Raw genomic sequence first — 19563 nt, 5'->3', positions numbered from 1 at the left:
TGTGTCAACTGCATGATGACTGTAATATATTTGTTTTCATCCATCTTTCCATCCATTTTCCAACCCGCTGAATCCAAACACAGGGTCACGGGGGTCTGCTGGAGCCAATCCCAGCCAACACAGGGCGCAAGGCAGGAACCAATCCCGGGCAGGGTGCCAACCCACGGCAGGACACACACAAACACACCCAACACACCAAGCACACATTAGGGCCAATTTAGAATCACCAATTCACCTAACCTGCATGTCTTTGGACTGTGGGAGGAATCCGGAGCGTCCGGAGGAAACCCACACAGACACGGGGAGAACATGCAAACTCCACACAGAGAGGACCTGGGAAGCGAACCCAGGTCTCCTTACTGCGAGGCAGCAGTGCTACCCACTGCGCCACCGTGCCGCCCACAGATAAATATTTAATTTAAAATTCCATGTGTCAACTGCATGATGACTGTAATACATTTGTTTTCATGTGCTCACTTAATACTTTAAGTGTCTACCAGTCTCCAGGGTGTTGATCCTTGGGTAGTTTGAGTGTTGGTAGAACGTCTGCTTCCCTAGTCTACAAAAAAAAAAATCCCTATGATTAAAAATATGTAGGATAGCACCAAATTACTTTTGGAAATTACTCAGTGTGCTAATTTTCAACAATAAGAAATGAATTCATAAGAGCTTCAGTAGGAGGAGATCGAATCATATTCTTAAAATATTTTCCTCTTGTGTGATATCCCAAATGAGCACAACCAAGTTTGTTAGACCTGTGATTGAAGGCAATCGCAGTTGGATAAGCTAATGTGTTCCCATTTTCTGCTCTCCTACACATGCAAAATTGATATTTAATACAATAAAACAATTATGAAAGGCATATAATTATATCTATATATCTATTTAATGCAAGTAGTTACAACAAAAAGGTGAAAAATGAGCTTGCATGGTAGAGTAGTGGTTGGCACTGCAGTCTTATGTGTCTAGTATGCTGGGCTTGAATCCCGCACTTGATTGTGATCGTCTCTCTGTGTGGAATTTGTATTTCTTCACCATGTTTAATATGTTTGTTTGTTTGTTAGGCTGCAAGTCCAGCATGCACTGAATTGGAGACGGTAATGCTTGACTGGCTGGGTAAGATGCTGAACCTACCAGAGGAATTTTTGGCTGGAACCAAAGGACAAGGAGGAGGTGTGATCCAGGTAATCTTCTTGAGTGGGTAACAAATTTATGTACACCTCAGCGAATCAATTTTAATGGAAGAATTTTTGTTCCTTCATTAATTATGCCTCAATTAGCATAGCATGCTAACAAAGATTGTTGTGCTACAGTGTTCCCATATCTTTTTAAATGTGATTTTCAAGTATTTAGTTGGCTTGTAAACTTCTAATTTTCTTCCAGAAAATAGAAAATCTCTCTATTATAATCAAAAATATCTTAGGAGACGAGACTTTTTGTCCTGCGACAAGACATGATCTTTTGAAAAGAGATACTTTCACGACCCACGAGACAAGACTTTGTGCCAAGAAATTTAACCACGCCCGGGGCCAGAAATAAAAGACAAAGAGTAGATGACAAAGTAGAACGTCGTAAAGAATTCAAAAACATTGGCATGATACACATGCAGAGCAGGTTAGAGATAATGGAAGTATGAAAATTTGAAAGTCTCAAAAAAAAAATGATAGTAAAGATCGCATTAGTGCAAACAATCGGAAATTATTACTTGGTGAAATAACAGAACAGCGAAAAGAGATTGAACATATTGTTCAGATTTTTTAAGTCAGAGACTTTTCAGTCAGTCATTGTTCAACCCGCTATATCCTAACACAGGGTCACACGGGTCTGCTGGAGGCAATCCCAGCCAACACAGGAAGAAATCCCAGACAGGGTGCCAGCCCACCACAGGGCACACACCCACACACTAGGGACATTTTAGAATTACCAATGCACCTAACCTGCATGTCTTTGGACTGTAGGAGGAAACCGGAGCGCCCGGAGGAAACCCACACAGACACGGGGAGAACATGCAAACTCCACACAGGGAGGACCCGGGAAGCGAACTCAGGTCTCCTAACTGCAAGGCAGCAGCGCTACCACTGCGCCACCGTGCTGGACACCAGTGACTAATTACTATATAAAACACGAATGTACCAATATTTACAAAGAACCCTCCCTTACCCCTAAACAATTAATAGAAACACGGAACACAAAAACAAACACAGATTAGTTAAACACAGCAATTGAAATGTGGTGAAAAATGAGTCCAAAATAAAGCCAGGCAGGGGTATTGATACTGGCTGTAGTGTTGTTGTGCTCCTTCCCGACAACAAAACGACCTCACTGTGAAAAGTCCTGACAATGGCTGGTATGAATCCGCACCCCGGGGTTTCACGGCAATGGCTGTCGTGATGTTGAATCGGATGTTGAAAATGCAAGCAGTGGAATGATGCAATAAACGGCAGTGACAAGTTTGTAAATGATCGAGTAAATTGTCTCCTTTCTCCTCTCGATTTCTCCTCCTTTTTCTTGCCTTTCGCTCCTCTTGTTTAAATACAGAATGTCCCGGATGTATCTGGTGAATTTAACAGGTGATTTCTGTCTCAGGGGCTGCAGTCTCTCTCCATCATCCTTCCTGTCTTCACTTACGGGGACAACAATAAGTGACGCACAAAAAAAAGGACAGTAAATGGGACGATGAAAACAAAACGCACTCAGCACAGACAAAAACAAATACTTATTATTATGTAGCCCCGCTACAAACTGTGGTTGTGTTCATTGTGTTCTGTTGATGTCACTGCTGCTGAGACCTCCTTGCTATACAGTATACAGTGCATCCGGAAAGTATTCACAGCACATCACTTTTTCCACATTTTGTTATGTTACAGCCTTATTCCAAAATGGACTAAATTCATTTTTTTTCCTCAGAATTCTAAACACAACACCCCATAATGACAACGTGAAAAAAGTTTACTTGAGGTTTTTGCAAATTTATTAAAAATAAAAAACTGAGAAATCCCATGTACATAAGTATTCACAGCCTTTGCTCAATACTTTGTCGATGCACCTTTGGCAGCAATTCCAGCCTCAAGTCTTTTTGACTATGATGCCACAAGCTTGGCACACCTATCCTTGGCCAGTTTCGCCCATTCCTCTTTGCAGCACCTCTCAAGCTCCCATCAGGTTGGATGGGAAGCGTCGGTGCACAGCCATTTTAAGATCTCTCCAGAGATGTTCAATCAGATTCAAGTCTGGGCTCTGGCTGGGCCACTCAAGGACATTCACAGAGTTGTCCTGAAGCCACTCCTTTGATATCTTGGCTGTGTGCTTAGGGTCGTTGTCCTGCTGAAAGATGAACCGTCGCCCCAGTCTGAGGTCAAGAGCGCTCTGGAGCAGGTTTTCATCCAGGATGTCTCTGTACATTGCTGCAGTCATCTTTTCCTTTATCCTGACTAGTCTCCCAGTCCCTGCCGCTGAAAAACATCCGCACAGTATGATGCTGCCACCGCCATGCTTCACCATAGGGATGGTATTGGCCTGGTGATGAGCGGTGCCTGGTTTCCTCCAAACGTGACGCCTGGCATTCACACCAAAGAGTTCAATCTTTGTCTCATCAGACCAGAGAATTTTCTTTCTCATGGTCTGAGAGTCCTTCAGGTGCCTTTTGGCAAACTCCAAACGGGCTGCCATGTGCCTTTTACTAAGAAGTGGCGTCCGTCTGGCCACTCTACCATACAGGCCTGATTGGTGGATTGCTGCACAGATGGTTGTCCTTCTGGAAGGTTCTCCTCTCTCCACAGAGGACCTCTAGAACTCTGACAGAGTGACCATCGGGTTCTTGGTCACCTACCTGACTAAGGCCCTTCTCCCCCGATCGCTCAGTTTAGATGGCCGGCCAGCTCTAGGAAGAGTCCTGGAGGTTTCGAACTTCTTCCACTTACAGATGATGGAGGCCACTGTGCTCATTGGGACCTTCAAAGCAGCAGAAATTTTTCTGTAACCTTCCCCAGATTTGTGCCTGGAGACAATCCTGTCTCGGAGGTCTACAGACAATTCCTTTGACTTCATGATTGGTTTGTGCTCTGACATGAACTGTCAACTGTGGGACCTTCTATAGACAGGTGTGTGCCTTTCCAAATCATGTCCAGTCAACTGAATGTACCACAGGTGGACTCCAATGAAGCTGCAGAAACATCTCAAGGATGATCAGGGGAAACAGGATGCACCTGAGCTCAATTTCGAGCTTCACGGCAAAGGCTGTGAATACTTATGTACATGTGCTTTCTCAATTTTTTTTATTTTTAATAAATTTGCAAAAATCATTATGAGGTGTTGTGTGTAGAATTCTGAGGAAAAAAATGAATTTAATCCATTTTGGGTTAAGGCTGTAACATAACAAAATGTGGAGAAAGTGATGATGCACTGTGAACACTTTCCGGATGCACTGTGCTAAGCTAGAGACGTGAATCTTGGCGGTGGTGCTTTGAGATTGTAGTAGAGTTATTTTCTTTGGATTTAACAATTCTTGCTTCAGCTTTTGGGTTCCTGATTGCTGGCTTTGTGTTTTAGGACTGGTTTACAATTTTTAGACAAATCCTGTTGCTTGTTTTTGCTCTTTTGAGTATTTTGTTACATTGTTTCTATATTTTGTTAATAAATTCTTATTTATGATTGTTTCGTTACCCTTTTGTTTTCAAGACTGAGGATTACAGTTACCCTCTCTCTCTCTCTCTCTCTTGCAGGACATTTAGATACATTTTGAAACATTTTGTGCTATTTTCAAACTGTACAAGCTACTCCCCCCCCCCCCCTTTTTTTTCTGGAGCCTGTTAGGTCATAAGTCAGCAGGTAGTAATTGTGGAATTAGCTGGATTAGTGTGGGCTGCTTCTGTGATGGTCATTGATGGCCCTGCCCAGCTTTGTGGCTATTTTTGAAGGCCTCAACACCCTTTTTGTCATTCCTAAGACTCTGCATCGCAACAGTTTGAGGTTTATGAAAACCCCATCTTTACAGAAGAGCATTTGTTAGACTCTTGAACAAATGTTCTTGCCATGTACAGTGCCTTTAGAAAGTATCCGGAGCGCTTCACTTTTTTCACATTTTGTTATATTCCAGCCTTATGCTAAAATCCCCCCCCAAAAAAAAAATTCATCAAGCAAAAATGAAAATCTGAACTAGTATTTAGACATCGTACTCTGAGTACTATGTTGAAGAGCCTTTGGCAGTGATTCCATCCTGAATTCTTCTTGGATTGGACATGATGAGCTTCACACACCTGGATTTGGGGATTTTGTTCCATTCTTCTCTGCAAATCCTGTCAAGGTCTGTCAGGTTGGATGGAGACCACTGATATACAGCTGTTTTCGGGTCTCCCCAGAGATGTTTGATTGGGTTCAAGTTCAGGTTCAGGCAAGACCACTCAAGGACATTTCCAGAGATGTCACTAAGCCATTCCTTTGTTGCCTTTGCTTTGTGTTTATGGTCATTGTCTTGTTGGAAAGTGAACCTTGGTCCTAGTCTGAGGTCCACAGCACTGTGAGAAGGTTTTCATTAAGGATATCTCTGTACTTCTATGTGTTCAGCTTTCCCTCAACCCTGACTAGTCTCCCAGACCCAGCCAATGGAAAAAAACAGCCCCAGAGAATGATGCTGCCACATCCACTTTTTGCTTCTGGAATGCTATTGCACAGGTGATGAAAGGTGCCTGGTTTCAAGATGTGACTCATGGAATTGAAGCTAAACAGTTTAATCTTAGTTTCATCAGACCAGAGAAGCTTGTTTCTCATGGTTCTGAGAGTACTTTTAGGTGCCTTTTTGAAATCTCCACGTGGGCTTTAATCTGGATATTCTGCCATAAAACCCAGATAAGTGAAGTGTCGCAGTGGTGGTAGTCCTTCTGAAAGCTTCTCCCATTTCAACAGAGGTTCTCTGCAGCTCAGCCAGAGTGAACATTGGATTCTCGGTCACCCCTCTTACCAAAGCCCTTCTTCCCCGATTTGCAGAGTTTGACTGGACAGCCAGCTCTAGGAAGAATTGTGCTTGTTCCATTTAAGAATTATGGAAGCCATTGTGCTCTTGGGAACCTTCAGTGTTGCAGTCGTTTTTTGTGGTGTTTCCCCGATCTATCTCTTGACACAATCCTTTCTCTAAGCTGTACCATCGATTTCTTTGACCTCACGACCTGTATATGAGACCTTGTATATAAAGGTATATATCATCAATTGAATTGACCAGAGGTGGGCCTTAAACAAGGTGTAGAAACATCTTGACAGATGTGGATGTACCTGAGCCAGATTTCAAGTTTCATAGCAAAGGGTATGAATACATATGTCAGTGTGATATTTCACCTTTTTATTTTTATTAAGTTTGCAAAAAGATTCAAAAATCCCGTCTCTTGCTTTGTTATTCTGGTGTTGTGAGTGTTGTTTGATGTTGGGCAATGTTCCCTCTAAGGAGTAGCATATAGTGAGCAAAAAACATTGTTTATGAGCGACATTTTGTTTAAGCCAAAAATTTATGAGCGCCAACTCCGACGGTCGGAGTGAGCGATCGTGCGATAAGTATGAGCAATGCCGTTGGAATGAGCGATCGTGCGGGAAGTATGAGCGACGCTGTGAATTCGTGTGAGCGATCGCTCACGCGCTCAGTTTAGAGGGAACATTGATGTTGGGGGAAAAAATTTTAAACGTTTTTAGCAGAGTGGTGGCTCTAAAGCTAGGGATTTGCACTGGCAATCGGAAGGTTGCTGGTTCAAATCCCATAAATGCCAAAAGTGATTCTACTCCATTGGGCCCTTAACCTGCAATTGCTCCGTCCTGGGTATGACGTTAATCTGTATCCACCATTGCATGTAGGCCCTCCAACCTGCAGGGAAAACTTGGGGGTTGGTGGCAGAATTTGCACTCCAGCCACCATAAAAAAACCTCCCACTGGTCCATTCCACCTGAACTAGTGTGGTGCTGAGGTGTCACCCACTGCGTGGCTACACTCGGTCCCCAATCTGGGATCCTGAGTTGGTTTGTCATGTGATGGGTGCAGCAGTATGCTGTATCAGTGTGTGCTCCTAACCAACCAAGTATGAATACTTTCTGAAAGCATTGTAGTTTGGAACAAATAAATTACAGGGAGTCCTCGGGTTGCATTTCGACATACTGTACAATATTTCGAGTTTACAATGACTCGCTACCATAAATACGTAAAAGAAAATTGAGACATGAGTGTTTCGGCTCACGCCATTAGCGTCGTACTTACAGACTATGTGGGCGAACTAGTTTGGTTGCGTGCAGCAGAAAAATATGCAGTAACACAGCGTATGAGTGAGGGAGTTGGCGAACTAGCTTCGTTGCACGTGGAGTGGTCCGTTTATGTGGCTTTGTTTGGCAAATTTGTGGCCCTTATCATGGCTAAATGAAAGTCAGAGTCTTCAAATGGTAGTGCTTCGAAGAAGAGGAAAGTCATGATGATGGAAGTGAAATTAGATATTGTATAGAGATCGTAAGGAATTTTTTTTACACATTTTTTGTTATGTTTTCTGTTACTACAGTACAGTGTACAGTACAGTATATTTATGCCCTTTTTCTGGGGTTTAGTTGTGTTTTTATGTTCTAGATTATGATTTCTCAAATTTGTTAGGATAGGTAAGTGACTTAGGCTAGGGTGTGTTTTGACTTACACCAAAATTCGGGTTACATCACTGTTGTAGGAACGGAACTGTGTCGTAACCCGAGGACCCCCTGTACTGTCATTTAATAAACCACTTGATGAGTTATGAGGAGCCTTAAATGTATGACAAGTAAACACTTCCCTTTTGTAAACCTGTAAATGTTCTTACTATGGATGGATTGTCTTAGTAGATAAGTATCTATCTATCTATCTATCTATCTACTAAGACAATCCATCCATCCATCCATTATCCAACCCGCTGAATCCGAACACAGGGTCACGGGGGTCTGCTGGAGCCAATCCCAGCCAACACAGGGCACAAGGCAGGAACCAATCCCGGGCAGGGTGCCAACCCACCGCAGGACACACACAAACACACCCACACACCAAGCACACACTAGGGCCAATTTAGAATCGCCAATCCACCTAACCTGCATGTCTTTGGACTGTGGGAGGAAACCGGAGTGCCCGGAGGAAACCCACGCAGACACGGGGAGAACATGCAAACTCCACGCAGGGAGGACCCAGGAAGCGAACCCAGGTCCCAAGGTCTCCCAACTGTGAGGCAGCAGTGCTACCCACTGCGCCACCGTGCCGCCCTACTAAGAAAATGTCGGTCGTTAGTCTGGATACAGAAATTACAATGGAAAGGACATCCCAGGCAGATATTGGTAGATACCTCTATTTAGATAGAAGAATAAATAGGACAACAAACTTTACCTGATGCTTTTTTCCGTATGACAAAGGTCAAAGCTGTTTGTCTGGCACATTGATTGCCTTTAATTATCCCGGAGAGTGAGTTATTGTTGAAAGAAACAATCATGAACCAATTTTATTTCCACCTTGTTTGACATTGATTTTTTTTTTCCCCCCTTTGTTTCTCAGGAAATTGCCATTTTACCGTTCTGAGCAACGACAGCTGCTTGTTTGGCCGTCATCGTGTATGTGAAAGTCGCTTGGCAATTTGCAATGCGATGTTTCATCACTTCATATATAAATATCTGTTCATCCGAGATGGGACTTAAAAGGGCCAGCCACTGAATGATAATTTGCAGTTAGTGTTTCGAGAGCCCGCATTTGTTTGTTTGCACATCGTCTCCATGATTCACCATAGCAACAGAGCTACAGCCTTCCCCTTCAGCTATAGGAGAATAAAATGAGCTTTTGTGATTTATTTATTTATTTTTCTTTTTCAATAAAAAGTGTTCTAAACTTAGAGACGGGCTGCCAGTAGGAGGACACCTGTGGATTCACAATGCTTTCATTTGGTGAAAATCGGGGGGGAAAAAACTAAGCCTCAGACTATTTGGTGTAGTGTTCTCTATTCCTATTCACCTATGACATTTATTTACCTAAAATCATTTTACTGAAATCATGATATATACTTTTAAAGGCAATATTTTATTGCTAAATCTGTCCATCCATCCATTTTCCAACCCGCTGAATCCAAACACAGGGTCACAGGGGTCTGCTGGAGCCAATCCCAGCCAACACAGGGCACAAGGCAGGAACCAATCCCGGGCAGGGTGCCAACACACCCACACACCAAGCACACACTAAGGCCAATTTTTAGAATCGCCAATCCACCTAACCTGCATGTCTTTGGACTGTGGGAGGAAACCCATGCAGACACGGAGAGAACATGCAAACTCCACGCAGGGAGGACCCGGGAAGCGAACCTCAGGTCCCCAGGTCTCCCAGCTGCGAGGCAGCAGCGCTACCCACTGCGCCACCGTGCCGCCCTGCTAAATCTGTGCAAATTTGAATTCAAATGAGAATGTTTTTTCCTATTTTTTTGTCTTGATATTAATGTACAGTTTGTAATCTTGCTCATCTGCCTCAAGATGAAGATTTCAGAGATTTTTGACTTCTTTGAAATTTATTTTCTGAGCATATGGCTTTGTGATAATCTCTGCCGTATTTTTACAGTTCTTCCATGTGTCTCTGTGGGGTGGCTGAAAGTAGACAGAGAATGAGACTGAAACTGCCAGACTTTGACATTTTCAAGCAGGCGATAACTGGGCTAATAAAAGCACTGGCAATTAGGCATTTGGTTTGAATAAAATCCATTATGGGAGTCTTGCGCAGTAGCAAGGCGGGGTGCCTGAAACAAAGACATTGGTGGGCTGGAGTGAGGCAAGGCTTTGGTATGGGGAAAGTATAAGAGGAAATTGAGACAAAAATTAAATATTTAACGAAACTGTTTTAACATTTATTTTGATATATAGTATCGTCCTATACTGGAAACCATCCCGAGGCATGTTCCAAGATCATATTACAGATGTTTTGTGTGTGCATATTAAGAGTGTGGTGAAGCACAGATTTTTTTTTTAAGACCAGATGCCCTTCCTGACTCCCTCCTTCTTTAGTTTTTTTCCTTTAGCATTTTACGGCCCACAAGAAGGTTGGTGACTTCAGTTCATTTAGGCATGTGAAGCAAAGGGCAAAGTGTGATTGGGTGAAGAGGTGGAGGGGATAAAGCCCGGGGAATGTCCAAGAATGTCCAAGGTAGACATGATGTCAGATAATCTATATATATAATTCACTAAGCCTGAAGACAAGTAGCCGACCATGGAAAGCACGCCGGAAGGGACGTGGATTCACTAAGCCGCCGACAAGTAAGACACCCATGGCTCACGCAGGAAGGAGCCACGCCCACCAACTTTAAGACCATTGGATACAACGACAACTCGCAGAGCCACGCCCACCAACTCGGATGCGACGCCTCGGAAAACATGCTGTCATTTCTGTTTGTCTGTGCCACAGTCTACTTGCAGCTCTGAGCCACGTTAACTTTTCATTAGTCAACCTCAGTGGAACCTTGGTTCACACACAGGCAGCCCGAGAGAGAGAGCCGCGCAGTCCTTTAAAACTGAGGTTAAAACACAATGAAGGAAGCAGTCTTTAAAAACCAATAAGCCCTGTGCCTCTTTTTCATTAGCGTCTCACCTGCTTCAGGCCCTGCAACAGTCGAGACGCTTTCTCAGCAGCTGACCTTCTCTGTGCCTGACTCCACTACTGTCAGTTGCCTGACTAAAAATGGTGAACTCCTGCAATGTTACTATCTTGGTTGGCTTTTAAATAAAGTTCGGATTTGTTCAAATGTTCCTTTTTTCCCCCCTGTGCTTAACACTCATTTAAAAAAAAAGTGTTTATACAACTGCTGCAATGTTACAGAGAGAGGGGGGGGGGGGGCTGGGGAGGCTCGCGTGCTGCTGAGAGAGAGAGAGAGAGAGAGAGCCTGTGCGTGCAGCTGAGCAGGGAGCCTGGGTGTTTCTGTCAGTATTATTCAATGTTTTTACTATTACACTGTGCATTTTATGGTGTAATGATTAACTATATTTGTGCTTAAAAATCTTTAAAAAAATATATTTACATACAGTTCGTATGGTCTGGAATGGATTAATTGTATTTACATACAATCCTATGGGGGAAATTGCTTCGGTTCACGACCAAATCGGTTTACGACCAGAGGTTTGGAACGAATTATGGTCGTGAACCGAGGTTCCACTGAATATTAACTCTAGAAAACATGATCAGCAAGTCTTTGATAGGCTGCAACAAAATGATGAAAGAACGGGCACATTTTTTTCTCACAAGCTGGGTGGGTGGGTGTTAGTTAGTTAATTAATTACTCGAAGGATTTCAAGATTTAATATGCACAAGCGGTAACACTGCAAAAGCAGCCCAAACCAGAAAAGACGGCTGGCAAATAGTGGCTGACAAATTAAATGCGTGTGCATTGTACTTACTGAAAGCGGCGTTACGGATTTTGCAAATGTTCATTTTTTCCCTCTGCTTAAAAAACATGATTATGCGGCGTATACTACACTGCGGGTTGGTATGCAGCGTGTAAAACAGTTTGTTTGTCGCGGATAATTTGCCTTTTACTTTAACACGAAGACAATTTCCTGTTAGATTTGCCTTTGCGATGACAATTGATAAGGCACAGGGCCAAACTTTCAAAAAGATGTGCATGTATCTGCCAAAACCAGTTTTCAGTCACAGACAGTTGTATGTTGCTCTCTCCAGAGTTCCATCTTTTCATTCACTTACTGGTATGCCTGCAGGAACACGTGCAGCGAGCGAGAGAGAGAGAGCGCTGGACGCATAAGAATAATAATACTTCATTACATTGATATACCAGTGTTTTCAGTATTCAAAGCGCTATCCACACAGGGAGAAACCGGGAAGCGAACCCAAAATCTTCCACAGTCTCCTTACTGCAAAACAGCAGCACTACCATTGCGCTACAAGGCAGTTAAAGAATGCACCGGCCTCGATTTTGTTTTCACTTCTGTTTACAGCGATCGGATCGTAGCGTGCATTGTTGCAATGTTACTTTTCTTGGTGGCTTATCACATTACGGATGTTTCACATGTTAATTTTTTTCCCTGTGCTTAAAAGACATTAAAAAAGTGTTTCTCAACTGTGACTCCGGAACAACTCAGTACACAAGCTATATTAAGCGTCAACAACGAAGACTCGCTACACCTTAATGAACAAGTGCTGAAACTTATCCCTACCGACGAAGTAACTTTCACCAGCGTGGCCTCCATCGTCACAGACAATCCCGCTTTCAGTCATGGACAATTGTATGTTGCTCTCTCCAGAGGTCCATCTTTTCATTCACTCACAGTGGTATCCACAAACCCACCCCATTTGGACAACTGTGTCGTTCAGCAAGTGTTCACCCATCAATACATAATTATGCGGCTTGGCTAGTATGAAAAGAATGTGTCTTGCCCCTCAAAGATGCCTGTTTAATGTGGAGGAGTAAAATATTTTGCAGCTTACCTGGGTAAACCATGAAAATAGTTCAGTTCCCACCCCCAACTTGTCACCTGAGTCGTTTTTCTCTTTGCACAGTCGATATGCACATGTGAGTCACGTAGACTTTTCATTGTTGTTTGCGGTTCTGGCCGCTTTTCGCGTACTGATTTGTTTGGGAGTCACAGTTGAGAAACACTTTTTTAATGTCTTTTAAGCACAGGGGAAAAAATTAACATGTGGCCCGTGCTGCTGCTTTGCAGTAAGGAGACAGTGGAAGATTGTGCGTTCGCTTCCCGGTTCCTCACTGTGTGGATAGCAAATCATCCGCGACAAACAAACTGTTTTACACGCTGCAAACCAATCCGCGCATAATCACGCCGCTTTTTAAATGTTTTTTAAACAGAGGGAAAAAAATGAACATTTGCAAAATCCGTAACGCGCATTCATGTCGGATTATTACATCCAGCTAGTCTGCTATACGGCTGCGTTTGAAAAACCGACTTATCCCTGATGAGTTTCACCGGCATTAATGATTAGTAATCTGGTTGGAACAAAACCCTGCAGCCACAGGGGTTCACCAGGACCGAGTTTGGGAAACACTGCTGAACACAGAGACGAAACCGACTCAGGTGAGGAGTTGGGGCGGGCAAAGTAGTTGCAGCTATTGATTATTCAGTGTTGTTTGCCTGGGTGTCTGATCTGCGTTGACTGACATGGCTGTTTTCTGCGTATCCCATGGTTGTCTTCCAGCAGTATGAATGCCTCGAGAAACAGGGCGTCGCAGGTTTTCGATGGGGTACACGGTCGGGTGTCGTAACCAAAAAGAATAATAATAATAATAATAATAATAATACATTTTATTTATATAGCGCCTTTCCCATGCTCAAGGCACTTACAGAATAAATAAAGAACGGCAGAATATAAAAGTCAACGTGGCTCAGAGGTGCATGTGGACTCATAGCACAGACGAAAGGGACTAACTGGGTGGTCGGTGAGTTTTTGCGTCCGGGCACATGAGCAGGCAGTGTGAATGCCTAGAGAGCGAGGGTAGATGCGGGACGGGGAAAAAGGAGTGTTGGTGGGCGGGGAAACGTCTTCCATGTTCCTGCAGGACCATCTAAGAAGACGCATGTTTGTCGCAGGTGCGAATTGCTGCATGTAGCATGTAAGACAGTTTGCTATGGTGCACGCGGTCGTGCGTCGTAAGCGAAAAGTCAACGTGGCTCAGAGGTGCATGTGTACTGTAGCCCAGACTAACATAAATTACGGCGTTTTTTCCCAGTCGTCGCGTCCGAGTTGGTGGGCGTAGCTCTGCGAGTTGTCGTCGTATCCAATGGTCTTAGAGTTGGTGGGCGTGGCCCTTTCTGGCGTGCGCCATGGGCGGCTTACTTGTCGGCAGCTTAGTGAATTATATATATAGATATGTGTATGTGTGTGATACATAATATTGTAATAAAGAGACCAGAGAGATCATTAGGGTGTTGAGGCACCATGGCAGAAGTCTCATTTAATAATAAGGGTCTCTGGGGGGGGTTCCTTCAAAAAAATGGATGGACCATCGGTCCTTCAGTAATTTGGCTTTCCATTGGCCTTCAGGTGGGTCTGTCCTCTATGGAATCTGGGTCTAAAATGAATGCCAACCTGCAGTGGCATATTGGGTCTTGGCCGAAAGGGGTGGATCTTCCATCTGAGGGACAGAAGTAATATCACTGTTCACCCACAGTCATCCCCAACTCTTGTGGAAACAACATAGAAGTGGTTAGCAATTGTGCTTCACTGTCATCCTTACCCTTCTGTGTTATCTGCCCAAAGCCAAGAAGGTGCACCATAATATTAAACCATCACTAGAAGGACCTTCAAATCTTGACTCGTTTTATTTTGTGTAAGGCTAATAGAATTGAAATTAGCATATAATTTTAGTTTAGGTTCCTATTTTTATAGAACTGAATATTTTTCCTTTATTAATTTAACCTGTTTTATGGAGCTATAACTGAACACACAAATTTTAGAGTACTGTGGGTAGGCTAAGTTATTATGTTGTGATCAATGTTCAATTCTATTATTTATTTCTAGGGCACTGCCAGTGAAGCCACACTGGTTTCCCTGCTGGGTGCAAGGAGTAAGGCGCTGAAGAGAATAAAGGCTGAACATCCATCTCTGAGTGAGGCAGAAGTCCTCAACAAGCTGGTAGCCTACATGTCAGAACAGGTGAGTGATTCAGCTTGGCTATTGATGGGCTGCCAGTTGTTGTTCATTGTAAAACAAAACTTGGACTGTTTACAAAAGTACCGGTGACCCTCTAAATAAGAAACACTTGGTTTCTATGTGCCTATGGTCTGGCAAGGGACCATTATTCCTACTTCGAGAAAGAAATGAGACACATGTCTATTTGACTTATTTGAATGTACAGTATGTTAAAATTTTACTTTGCATTACTGCTTAATCAAATCCAGAACTGGTCACAAGACAGCAACACACCATGAATGGTCTTCTTGGTCATAGTGTCGCTCACACAGAGGAAAACTAACACAAACAGCAACCCAGCGTGGATCTCAAACCCACATCTCTGGAACTGTGAGGCAGAGGCATTAACCACTGTGCCAATATGCTTTCCTGAAGAATGTTTCCATACATTTCTAAATTTTTTTTTGAAACTGGGTATGCGCAATCCAGCCCTGAATGAATGGGTGTTTTTATGGAATTGCCAAAAACTGGCAAATTCAGAGAGACTAAATAAACTTCACTGGCTTTAGGGCCAGTAGGAACATCTCAAGAAAACCACAAAGTTGCAGCTCTTCTAACTTTGTCTTTCTCTTGTTCTTGCATTGTAGTCACCCTTACCCTGTTTTAAATAGACCCATCGTAGTAGATTGATTCTTACTTCCATTACATCTGCTCTCCCAGATTGCTTTTTTCAGACTCCGACATGACTCGATCTATCCTTCAGTACACTGATTTGCCTAAGCTCCTTCCAACCTCCACACTCAATGACTGACCATTGTGCCGCAGTGGCATGCAACCCCAGAACATATTCTTCTACAATACTGGGTACAAAGATGTCCTTTTAGAAGTATTGTCTTCACTACTGATCGCCTGCAACACTTACATAATAATAATAACTAGCCAACCCGCGGCGTACCATACGCCGCATAATCAGGCTGGGTTTTTAATGATTTTTAAGCACAGGGAAAAAATTAACATTTGAAAAATCCGGAGGAGAGGGGAAGGACGCCCATTACGCCCCATCCGTCATGCTAGTCTGCTGATTTCTCTTTCAGTAACCTGTGAGTAGTGATGGGCGGAGTGAAGCCTCAGAAAGCATCAACACGTTTGAAGCAATTGTGTCAGAAATCGTATCGAAGCTTCAAAGCATTTAACACTCACCTCTCTAGTGACACCTCCTGGCCATTTTCATTAACGTTACAGAAACTTATGATACACTTCAATGACGTCTGTTAAAACTCGTATTGCTTTTATTTTTTCGCAGCTACAGACTGACAACGAAGAGAAGAGTTCGTCAGCAGCTTCTAGTGTGTGATGTGTAAAAAATATAAATATAACTTCTTTAACAGCCTTGTGGCGCTGTAGTAGTACGGCTGCTTTGCAGTAAGGAGACAGTGGAAGATTGTGGGTTCGCTTTCTGGTTCCTACTTGTGTGGATAGCAAATAATCTGCGACAAACAAACTGTTTTACACGCTGCAAACCAACCCGAGGCGTAGTATACGCCGCTTTTTCAATGTTTTTTAAGCAGAGGGAAAAAAATGAACATTTGCAAAATCCGTAACGCTGCTTTCAGTAAGTACAATGCACACGCGTTTAGTTTGTTGATGACTTTTTGCCAGCTGTCTTTCCTGGTTTGGGCTGTTTTTGCAGTGTTACCGCTTGTGCATATTAAATCTTGAATTCCTTTGAGTAACTAACTAATTAACTAACTAACACCCACCCACTCAGCTTGTGTGAAAAAAATGCGCCCGTTCTTTCATCATTTTGTTGAAGCAATATACATTGTGTTTTCACTCAACGCGGAGGTGCGCATTCATCTCAGATTATTACATCCAGCTAATCTGCTACACGACTGCGTTTGAAAAACCGACTTATCCCTGATGAGTTTCACCGGCATTAATGATTAGGAATCTGGTTGGAACAAAACACTGCAGCCACAGGGGGTTCACCAGGACCGAGTTTGGGAAACACCGCTGAACACTCGTGGCTCTTGCCAACTCACGGCGTATCATATGTCGCATAATTATGTATTGATGGGTGAACACTTTCTGAACGACACAGTTGTCCAAACAGAAGTGAAAGTAAAATCGAGCCTGGTGTGTTCTTTAACTGCATTCTCTGTCTTGTAGCGCAGTGGTAGTGTTGCTGCTTTACATTAAGGAGACTGTGGAAGATTTTTGGTTCGTTTGGGCTGCATTTGCACTGTTACCGCCTGTGCATATTAAATCTTGAAATCCTTCGAGTAACAAATTAACTAACACCCACCCACACACACGCAGCTTGTGTGAAAAAATGCGCCCGTACTGTCATCATTTTGTTGCAGCCTATCAAAGACTTGCTGCCCCCAACTCAAGGTGGCTCATAGGTCCATGTGTAGCGTACAACAGATGAACATAAATGACGCCGTTTTTTCCGAGGCGTCGCGTCCCAGTTAGTGGGCGTGGCTCTGCAAGTTGTCGTCGTATCCAATGGTCATAGAGTTGGTGGGCGAGGCTCTTTCCTACTTGTCGGCGGCTTAGTGAATCCACGCCTCTTGCTGCGTGCTGTCATGGGTGTCTTCCCCCTTTGGCGGCGACTTTGTGAATTATATATATAGATAATTAATTACATTTATATAGCGCTTTCTCAGTACTCAAAGCGCTAACCACACAGGGAGGAACTGGGAAGCGAATCAAAACTCTTCTTACTGCAAAGCAGCAGCACTACCACTGCACCGTAAGTAATCAGACTGCACACCACTACAGTATGCTGTGTTTTTAGGATATCGTTAATTCATGCTAATGCATGAAAAATCTTGGCAGTTAGGGCTTTTGTGTACAGCCAGGTTTACTATTACCTGGCCATACACTTTGAATGATTTTGGAGAAAGCATTGTGGAGTCTGGGGAAATGCTGATGGAATAACAGTAAAACATACAGACGTCTAATATACATAAGTAATGAATCCAAAATCTAACTCGGGTGTTTCTTGGAGTTGGTCACCAAACTACATTTTTAGCTATCATGGGCCTTTGCTTTGTTGATACAAAGGTTGCACGTGCTGTCCTCCTTTGTGATGTTGGCATCATACCTTTCATCCCTGTCAGATCATGTGACTAGTTTTAGGACATAATGGCATCCATGAAAGCAGCTTACTTAGTGGTTTAGCAGTGATACCATCAGATCAAATAAAAAATAACAAACATAACAGTAATAAAAATGCAGAACATTAAAGAAAACAGATCTAGACATATGTGAAAACAAAATATTTTCTACTTAAAATTAACTGTGTGAGCACCTGATTCACATATGTGCAGCATGTTTAGAAAATATCCAGACTCCTTCACTTTCTGCACACTTTGTGTTTTTAGATTTAATTATAAAAGGATACATTTCTTATTTTTGCCAATCAATCTTCACTCAATAACCCGGAGTAGCTTTTTATGTGACCCAATTACCAAATAAACAATTATCCTGCATTTCTCCCAAAATCCTGGCTAGAAATTTCACACGAACACAACAGTTTGGAGAGGTGGGATCTCACAAGTGGTAAATCCAAAATGTTTATAGCATGTAACCAGACTGTTTCCACATATGTTTATTTTCCTCTTACTAAAGCAGTTGCTGTCATGATATGGACCAGGGGTGGGCAGGAGGATGTTGAAAAATCGAAAGTGTACGTCCGTGTTGTGCTGATTCACCATCTTCTGTTTATTATGCATTCTCCACAAATTCCATAATGCTTCTCCAATCACCACACAACCTTCTTCCTCAAGTTGGGCAAGTCGATTGTTAGTATGACATATTTATTAAATATGTAGCATGATGGCATTACAGGTACTGTAATGGAGTGGACTTTTCTCACTAGGAAAGAAGTGATACTTTGCATAATTTCACACCTCTTCTTTAACAAAACAACTTAATTTTTATTGTGTTTATCATGGTTTCTATATTTATTTAACATCTGAGTGTCCACATGGAGTTCCTTGGGTTCTCCGGTTTCCTCCCACAGTCCAAAGACTTTCCAGGTTAGTTGGATTGGTGATGCTAAATTGTGTGTCTCTGTGTTCACCCTGTGATGAACTGGCACCCTGCCCAGGTGCTGTTCCTACTTTGCACCCTATGGTTGCTGGGATTGGCTCCAGCTTCCACCACAACCCTGCTCAGGATAAAGCGGGTATAGAAAATGGTTGGATGGGAATTTGAGGGTTTGAAAATTACAGGAAAATGTATGTTTCTGGATTTTGAAAAGTGTCAGGTGGGGGGAAATAATGCTAGTACTCTGATTTATTATTCCTATGAAAGTTAAAGTTTATGGTTTGGGGGGCCGGGATAGGTGGGGCTGTGGAGATGTCATTATAGCCTTTTCATAGACCAACACCAACATTGAACTCCTCTTGATGAATTTGGAGGCTTCATTCCCTTTTATTTGCACTCATTAAATACTCTGATTGCCTGAAGGCCAGTGAATCATCAGGGGTCTCCAGTTCCAAAGCAGTGCACCTCACTAAACTAAACTCTTACAAACTGAGATACTAAAATATCATGAACTGCTCAAAACATGATGCCTTAACTGAGCGGTGACCTCAGCAGTTCGGCCTGTGACAGGCTGGCAGCAGATGCGAAATGACAGCCGCTTACACTCCGCATGGGTTAAGGAGATTTGCTTGCTGGAGATACAATCACCTTAAGGTATTGCTAACCTTTCCAAGTACAGCTCATAGAGTCATTTCCTTCTTTGTGAATTGCAGGCACCTGTCTATTTAATTACCTGTGCAACTTGATTTGGGAACGCTGGCTTTAACCTCATTTGTATGTATTGCCTACGAGGCTGGAGCCTGATTTTTATCATTTGTTGTTTTTTTTTTTTTTTAAACATGTTAAGTGAAACATTTATATCTGGTGTCAATTGTAGAAAATCACTCTAACTGCTGCTTTTTTCCCAT

At 42.9% G+C, this 19563-nt stretch overlaps 1 protein-coding gene across 2 annotated transcripts in view; it reads left to right on the top strand.

Annotated features, from left to right (window-relative positions):
* The window catches only part of ddc (dopa decarboxylase), a 142531-nt gene that overhangs the window by 41351 nt on the left and 81617 nt on the right, over positions 1–19563 (top strand). For both annotated transcript variants that reach the window (XM_028817949.2, XM_051935658.1), the window contains exons 4-5: positions 1065–1184; positions 14489–14623. In XM_028817949.2, coding sequence (XP_028673782.2) covers positions 1065–1184; positions 14489–14623 — 255 coding nt within the window. The remainder of the gene's footprint in view (positions 1–1064; positions 1185–14488; positions 14624–19563) is intronic.

Source organism: Erpetoichthys calabaricus, chromosome 13, assembly GCF_900747795.2.
Source record: "Erpetoichthys calabaricus chromosome 13, fErpCal1.3, whole genome shotgun sequence".
In the NCBI taxonomy this organism is placed as follows: domain Eukaryota; kingdom Metazoa; phylum Chordata; class Cladistia; order Polypteriformes; family Polypteridae; genus Erpetoichthys; species Erpetoichthys calabaricus.
The sequence above is the reverse complement of the archived record's forward strand: the minus strand, read 5'-3'. Positions and strand labels throughout refer to the sequence as shown.